Source organism: Chiloscyllium plagiosum, unplaced genomic scaffold (assembly GCF_037043375.1).
Source record: "Chiloscyllium plagiosum isolate Xiang-an unplaced genomic scaffold, Cpla_swu_hap1 HiC_scaffold_7, whole genome shotgun sequence".
NCBI classification, from domain to species: Eukaryota; Metazoa; Chordata; class Chondrichthyes; order Orectolobiformes; family Hemiscylliidae; genus Chiloscyllium; species Chiloscyllium plagiosum.
This window is the reverse complement of record NW_028270145.1, coordinates 31,859,700-31,868,245: the sequence shown is the minus strand read 5'-3', so window position 1 is coordinate 31,868,245 and position 8,546 is coordinate 31,859,700. Positions and strand designations below refer to the sequence as shown.

Below are 8,546 nucleotides of genomic sequence, written 5' to 3'. Positions count from 1 at the left end.
CGGCTACCTCACAGCAGGCAAGATGGTGCTGGAATCAAGTGAGGGGGAATGCTACAGTGTTGAGATTGTAGCTAGTGAGGCAAATTTGATAAGACGTGGCAAGAAATGATGTATCAATACCTGGTATGGCAACTGTACCAGTCAAGATCGGAGACGGTTAGAGAGAGTGGTGATCTTGGCCCAGACAATCACAAAGGCCAACCTCCCATCTATAGAATCCATCTACCAGGCCCGCTGTCAAGGAAAGGCCGCCAGCATTCTCAAAGATCCATCCCACCCTGGCAATGTTTTTCTACAACTTCTACCATCGGGGAGAAAGTACAGAAGCCTGAACACACGCACCAGCCGGTTTCAAAACAGTTTGTACCTTAGTTGTTAGAACACTGAATGGACTCGCAAACTCTAAACATTCACCTGTACCTATGTTTTGGTTTTTGCTGCTGTTTACCTATTACTTACTTTCTATGCTACTTAACCCTGTGATCTACCTGTATTGCTCGCAAGACAAAGCTTTTTTACTGTGTCTCGGTACACATGACAATAAGTTCAACAGAGCTTGCAGTGAAAAAAACTTCCCAAAAACAAAACCTGAGGCAGCTGGGCATTGAGCGGAAAAACAAGAGTAAGATTCAACCGACAGGCTTTTGTCCCTCCTCACACCTGCTGTGGAGAATCTCCTGAATTTACACCTCAGGTTTCCAGCACCCCGCCCTTTAATCCTGATGATTTGCTTCCTTCTCCGTTGAAAAACAAATTTTTACAAAAAAATCCTGGAGTTCCCCAGACCAAGGAGAACTGGGATAGTCGCAGGGCAAGCGGGCAGACAGGCCACCAGCAACTTGTGGGATCTTGCTGTGTCTGGAGATGGGCACACCATGAGAACACTGCGTCCATGTGCTTGTGAAGTGCAGGGCTTTTACTGAGGGGGGACGGGAGTGGGAGAGGATTGCAGGGGAATCCTGCTAGTGCTCTTTGGGAAAGGATGTGGACCTGGTCAGAGGAGTCTCTCTCTCTCTCTCTCCCTGCCACTGCCTGGGCTCTTGCTGTGCTCTCTCTCTCACACACATACACAAGAGGAGGAGGAGGAGGCAAAGGAGCAGTGTCTTCCGCTGTTTGGCGGCTCCGCCCAGCGGCGTGGATCCGGTCGGAGCGCAGCGAGGAGCGGGCACTGCAGCCGGAATGGCCCCCGCGGAGCTCGGTACAAGCCTGAAGCGGACCGACTGACCGACGGTGCATCAGAAATTATAGGGGGGGAGGGAGGGGAGTGAGAGAGAGTTTGCACGGTTTACCTTCACTTAGGGAGTTTGCATGTTTTAAAGCCCCCCGGGGGTACGACTGCAGAGTTTGTACAATTCTCCCCTGGGGAAGGTTTGCACGGTTTACGGCTGGGAGGAACAGGGGGAGATTGCACGTTTTACCTCCCCCCCCACCCCCACCCCCACACACACACACACACACACACACACACTCACTCACTCACGGAGGAGGGGGAGATTGCACGTTTTACCCCCCCCCCCCCCCCCCCCCACACACACACACACACACTCACTCAGGGAGGAGGGGGAGATTGCACGTTTTACCCCCCCCCCACACACACACACACACACACTCTCAGGGAGGAGGGGGGAGATTGTATGCTTTACCCCCCCCCCACACACACACACTCAGGGGGGAGATTGAACGTTTTACCCCTGACCCACACTCACTCAGGGAGGAGGGGGAGATTGCACGTTTTACCCCACATACACACTCAGGGAGGAGGGGGAGATTGCACGTTTTACCCCCCCCCCCCCGCACACACACACACTCAGGGAGGAGGGGGGAGATTGTACGCTTTACTCCCCCCTCACACACACACTCAGGGAGGAGGGGGGAGATTGAACATTTTACCCCTGCCCCCACACACACACTCAGCGAGGAGGGGGGAGATTGCACGTTTTACCCCCCCCACACACACACACTCAGGGAGGAAGGGGGAGATTGCACGTTTTACCCCCTCCCCCACACACACACACACTCAGGGAGGAAGGGGGAGATTGCACGTTTTACCCCCCCCCACACACACACGCACACTCAGGGAGGAGGGGGGAGATTGCACGTTTTACGCCCTCTCCCACACACACACTCAGGGAGGAGGGGGGAGATTGCACGTTTTACGCCCTCTCCCACACACACACTCAGGGAGGAGGGGGGGAGATTGCACGTTTTACGCCCCCTCCCACACACACACTCAGGGAGGAAGGGGGAGATTGCACGTTTTACGTCCCCCCCCACACACACTCAGGGAGGAGGGGGGAGATTGCACGTTTTACGCCCCCTCCCACACACACACTCAGGGAGGAGGGGGAGATTGCACATTATACCCCCCACACACACACTCAGGGAGGAGGGGGAGATTGCACATTATACCCCCCACACACACACTCAGGGAGGAGGGGGAGATTGCACATTATACCCCCCACACACACACTCAGGGAGGAGGGGGAGATTGCACGTTTTACCCCCACACTCGAAGGAGGGGGCGATTGCATGTTTTAACCCCCCCCCCCACACACTCAGGGAGGAGGGGGCGATTGCATGTTTTAACCCCCCCCCCCCCACACACACACACACTCAGGGAGGAGGGGGAGATTTCACATTATACCCCCCACACACACTCAGGGAGGAGGGGGTGATTGCATGTTTTACCCCTTCCCAGTTTCCCTTCCTGGGATTCAGTAGTTTGCACAGCTTTACCTCCCACCCAGCAAAAGGGCAGAGGGCGTTTGCGAAAGTTATCCCCGCGGGAGGCGAAACAGTTTTTCCTGGGAGTGGGGTTGCGGCTACATTGTAAGGTGAAGGAGTTTGCAGAGTTTCCATGGATTAGTCCGGGGAGGGTGTGAGGAAGTGGTGGCATGGGGAGGGGTGGGTGCGGGGATACAGTGGGCAATGGGATGAAGTCCTGACCTCTCCCAGTAAAGGCCTTTTGTATGGAGAGCAGGATAAAGTGAACCGGATTTCTTCAGTGTGAATCCCAAATGCCCAGCACATTGGCATGGCAAGTGATTTAAGAAAACAAAAGGGAATATTGGTCTTTATTGTGAGAGAGATGATAGAAGCCCTACAGCTTGGACGCGGGCTATTCAACCCATCGAGTCCACACCAATCCTCCGAAAAGCATCCCACCCAGACTCACCGCCCTACCCTATCTCTGTCACCCTGCATTTTCCACCTAGTCTGCACATGCCTGGACACTATGGGCGATTTAGCACAGCCACTCCACCTAACCTGCACATCTTTGGACTAAGGTTATATAGTCGAATAGGTTTATTTGGAAGCACTGGCTTTCAGAGCACTGCTCCTTCATCAGGTGGTTGTGAAGCAGGTCCTTAAGACACAGAATTTATAGCAAAAGGATTACAGTGTCTTGCCGCTGAGATGATATATTGAATAAACCTAGATTGTTAAGTCTTTCATCTTTTAGAATAGGTTTGGACTGTGGGAGTACCTGGAGGAAACCTGCCTCTTGGGGCAAGTTTCAGCTGGATTACTCAAATGCTGTCAGGAGACACTTGCACACACAAAGGGGAATACAAATCTGGAGATTCCCCCCCCCACCCCCTTTCTGTTGAGATCAGGAGGGGCGCATTGATTAATTCAAACCTGAGATTGGATGATTTTTATTTGGGATGGATATTGAGGCATATCGCGCCAACACCCCTCCCAGTATCTCTGCTGTTTAATCGTTTCTAGAGTTTGCCTGCTTGTGACTCTGACACTGATTTTCTCTGGCAGCCTTGTTGAGTGTCTCAGATAAGACTGGCTTGTTGGACTTTGCCAAACGCCTGGTTTCCCTGGACCTGTCTCTTGTTGCGTCTGGTGGAACAGCCAAGACTCTGCGGGAGGCTGGTTTCGCTGTCCGGTAAGTGATGGGGGCCAAAGGGTTGGCATTGTAACATTTTTTATTAATGCCATGTCTCTCTTTACGCGCTCCCTGCTCAAGACAGAGAAGGCCAAAGACGGGCGATTAAATCAAGATGTTGATATACCATTGGAGTAACGTAGTTACTTCGAGTTAATCCTTAGAGATTCAAATGATTACATTCAGATTAGACATTTTTCAATTAATTAAATCAAATCAATTAGTGTTTTTAAAAAAAATTATAATTAACCTTTCACAACCTTGAGGAATCCCAACACGATTTACAGCATCAGTTTACGTCTGGTGTATAGCCTGTTATAATGTAGAAAAGGACGATGATTAAGGTTTTGTGCTTGAAAAACATAAATGATTTTGTCGATTTTCTAGTGGGCGGGCAGGTAGTGTTGCTGTGGTTACACTGTCCCGAGAGTAGAAATCCAGAGGCGCAGGGTAATGTTCTGGGAACATGGATTCAAATTCCCATCAAGACCAATGATGAAATTTGAATTCACTAAAAGGCTGAAAATAAGTGGCAACTTTGTTACGAATGTCGATTGTTGTAAAACCCCATCTGGTTCACTGATGCCGTTCAGGGAAGGAAATCTGTCACCTTTACCTGCTCTGATCCAACATATAACTCCAGACCCTGAGTAATGTACAGAGGAACCTCGATTATCCGGCATTCACTTATCCGAATATCGGACTATCTGACGAGATTGCAAGCTCCTAATGCTTGGCTAAACTATGTTATCTGGCATTCGGTTATCCAGAATTCGATCAACCAAACAAAATATTCACTGCCATGTCCTTCGGATAATAGAAGTTCCTCTGTACTTGACTCTAAATTATACTTTGGGCAGCTAGGGATGGCCAATAAATACTGGGCTGAGCCAGTGACGCCCACACTCCATGAACAAATTTAAAAAAAGAGTTATTTCTTCTTCTGGCGGTCCCCGAACTGGGTCATTGAGATATCTGCTAATTCTTGGAAGAACGTGGATCCGTGTGCTCCTGAGAATACATGAATTGAGGAGATATTGAATGATCAACATTAGATCAACACAAGTGACATCATTGCTAACCTTCAAAAAGACATCGGGTGAAGCGTGATGGGAAATGATTTTCAGGCTTATGGTGCAACAGGAGGAGGAGGACTGGGAGGAAATGGGGTGGCTCTTTGAAAAATATCGGGTCTGAAACGATCAGCAGAATAAATCCTTCCTTGGCTGCATTGTCTCGATTGTAATTGTTGCTGGGATCCATCAGCTCCCCTAGCAACACGTACCTGGAGCTGAGGAAGGAGCAGTCCGCTACAGTGGGTGCACAGGGATCCTGATGCACAAGAAAGCGTTATTTGTTCTGGGCAGATTTCTTGCAAATTGGATAGCTTTTGGAGCAAGGATATGTTTTCAAGGCATGGGCTTACCTGCCCTGTCAACAATGCTGCTTTCTGCCTAGGATATCGAACCTAGACTTTGATGGCTTTCGGCCAAGTTAGTCTTGGTGGCGAAGGTCTCAGTATTTCAAAGAATTGCAGGCACGTTGTCCTCACAATATTTATCCCTCAACCAATGTCGATTAAACTGATTATCTGCTCATTATGGCACTGCTGTTAGCGGGAGGGTACTGCAAGCAAATTGGTTGCTGTTCCCAGGATGACGTCAGTGGATATCCCTCATTGGCTGTCAAATCATATAAACAGACCCTTCGGTCCAATTAGTCCATGCCAACTAGATATCCCAACTTAATGTAGCCCCATTTGCCAGCACTTGGCCCATATCCCTTTAAGCCCTTCCTATTCATGTACCCATCCAGATGCCTTTTAAATGTTGCAATTATACCAGCCTCCACCACTTCCTCTGGCAGCTCATTCCACACACGCACAACCCTCTGCATGAAAAAGTTACAACTTGGTCCTTTTTATATCTTTCCCCTTTCACCCTAAACCGATGTCCTCTAGTTCTGGACTCCCCCACTCCAGGGAAAAGACTTTGTTTATCCTATCCATACTCCTTATGATTTTGTAAACCTCTATCAGGTCACCCCTCAGCCTCCGACGCTCCAGGGAAAACAGTCCCAGCCTGTTAGCCTCACCCTATAGCTCAAATCCTCCAACCCTGGCAACTTCATTGTAAATCTTTTCTGAACCATTTCAAGTTTCACAACACCTTTCCGATAGGAAAAAGACCAGAATTGCACGCAATATTCCAATAGTGGTCTAACCAATGTCCTCTACAGCTGCAACATGACCTCCCGTACTCAATACTCTGACCAATAAAGGACAGCTTACAAAATGCCTTTTTCACTATCCTATCTTTGAGTCTACTTTCAAGGAGCTATGAACCTGCACTCCAAGGTCTCTTTGTTCAGCAACACTCCCTAGGACCTTACCATTAAGTGTATATGTCCTGCTAAGATTTGCTTTCCCAAAACGCAGCACCTCGCATTTACCTAAATAAAATTCCATTTGCCACTCCTTAGTCCATTGGCCCATCTGATCAAGATCCCATTGTAATCTGAGGTAACCGCTGTCCACAACACCTCCAATTTTGGTGTCGTCTGCAAACTTACTAACTATACCTCCAATGTTCATATCCAAATCATTTAAATAAATGACAAAAAGTAGTGGACCCAGCACCGATTATTCCAGTTGGTGATTTGATTTGATTTATTATTGTCTAGGTACAGTGAAAAGTTTTGTTTTGCGTGCAGCACGGGCAGGTCATCCCATACACAGTGCATGAGGGTAATAGATCAGAGTGAGGAATACAATGTTACGGCTGCAGAGAAGATGAACAAAGAGGGAGATCAGCATTAAATTTAAAATTTCAGAGGTCTTAATAACAGCAGGGAAGAAGCTGTTCTTGAATCTGTTGGTATGTGCGTTTAAGATTTTGTATCTTCTACGCGATGGCAGAAGTTGGAAGAGATTATAACCGGGCTGGGAGGGGTCTTTGATTATGTTAGGTGTTTGCCCGAGGCAGCCGGAAATATAGATGGAGTCAGTGGATGGAAGGTTATCTTGTGTGATGGATTGGGCTGTGTACAGAGCTCTCTGTTGTTTCTTAAAATTCTGGGCGGAGCAGTTGCTGTACCAGGCCGTGATGCATCCAGATGGAATCCACATGGGTGTGATAGAAATAAAATGCTGCTGCTTTTCCCAAAGAAATGTTTGCACACTGTGGTTATAGCTCAGGGATTTCTATTAGCTGGCTGAGCCTCTCTCGGGACAGTGACCGGTGAGAGATGTTTCTAACTTGTTTCCATGTTCACAGTGCCCTGGCAGAAGGGCATGACCAAGGTCCCTGAGCAATATCCCCCCCCTTATCAGTACTTTGCCAGACAGCACCCAGGCCTAGTGGCTTGTCCCATCTCTGACACAATTGGACACCAGCAGACTCTGAGTAAAGTCATCCCAAGACCAGGGCAGGGTTGAACTCACCTCTCAAAAAAGAGAAAATTGAGGATGATCACATAACAGTCAAGCCTGGAGTTGTTCTAGTCAGAGGTGTCTCAAACCCCTCTGTATTTGCATCTCAGCAGCATCAGGGTTCAGTCATGTTCTGGGCCGGTCACATAATGTGTCAGTGTTGCTGTTCTTGTCAGCCCGGTTGGTCGTGTTGTGTGTAAGATGGGCACTCCGTGAGCTGAGAGTGCCTATGGCACGCAGCCCACCCCCCCATTTGTCGCGAGAAACTAAGATGTCGCTGTTTGTTTCCCTTGCCAAGGGATGTGTCAGAGATTACCGGCTTTCCCGAAATGTTAGGCGGCAGAGTGAAGACCCTACATCCTGCTGTTCATGGAGGTGAGAGATTGCGTCGGAGCCTGGGGAACGTCGACTGGATGTTGGTAACGTTAATCGTTATTAGCTAGAGGCGAGGTGGCTATTTACAGTGTGCAGCCTCTGGTAACTCTGCAGAGCCCAGCGGTGCCTGTGCCTCAGTGGGGTTGCAGTGAGGGTTCATCTGCAGCACAGACTGGGCTCTGTATGTCATGGAATAGAAACCAGGCCATTCGGCCCTTTCAGGCTGCTCTGCTGTTTAATGTCAGCATGGCTGATACTCTACATCAGCAGCATATTCCCACTTTGTTCCCATACCTTTTGTTGCCTTTAATCTCTTCCTTGAATGTATTCCTTGCATTGGTCTCCCCTGCCTACTGTGGTAGAGAATCCCACAGCTTCACAACCCTTAGAGTGTGTCCTCTGATACTAGACTCCTCAACCAGGGCAAATAACCTTTCTGCATCTCCCCTGTCCAACCCTGTTAGAATTTTCATAGAATTGCTACAGTGCAAAGGTAGGCCATTTGGCCCAACGGGTCCACACAGACCCTCCAAAGAGCTTCCCACTCAGTCCTAGCCTGCACATCCCTGGGCACTATGGGTAATTTCGCATGACCAATCCGCCTGACCTGCACATCTTTGGATGGTGGGAGGAGACCAGAGCGCCTGGAGGAACCCCGCACAGATGCAGGGAGAATGTACAAGCTCCACACAGACAGTCGCCTGGAATCGAACTTGGGTCTCTGGTGTGAGACAGCAGTAGTAGCCAGTGAGCCACGGTGCCGCCCTTTGTATCTATAAATTGCATTCTTCCAAACTCTAGGCCCAGTCAAACAAATCTCTCCTCACGGGACAGTCCTGC

General features: G+C 49.1%; 1 protein-coding gene across 2 annotated transcripts in view; it reads left to right on the top strand.

Annotated features, from left to right (window-relative positions):
- The first annotated feature begins 1,075 nt into the window (after positions 1 to 1,075).
- Positions 1,076 to 8,546, top strand: part of atic (5-aminoimidazole-4-carboxamide ribonucleotide formyltransferase/IMP cyclohydrolase) — a 37,148-nt gene continuing 29,677 nt past the window's right edge. Inside the window, exons 1-3 of one of the 2 annotated variants that reach the window (XM_043693339.2) lie at positions 1,076 to 1,198; positions 3,775 to 3,901; positions 7,630 to 7,706. In XM_043693339.2, coding sequence (XP_043549274.1) covers positions 1,180 to 1,198; positions 3,775 to 3,901; positions 7,630 to 7,706 — 223 coding nt within the window. In that variant the 5' untranslated portion in view covers positions 1,076 to 1,179. Of the gene's footprint in view, positions 1,199 to 3,768; positions 3,902 to 7,629; positions 7,707 to 8,546 lie in introns of those variants that run through there. The other variant, XM_087988887.1, reaches the window with a different exon arrangement.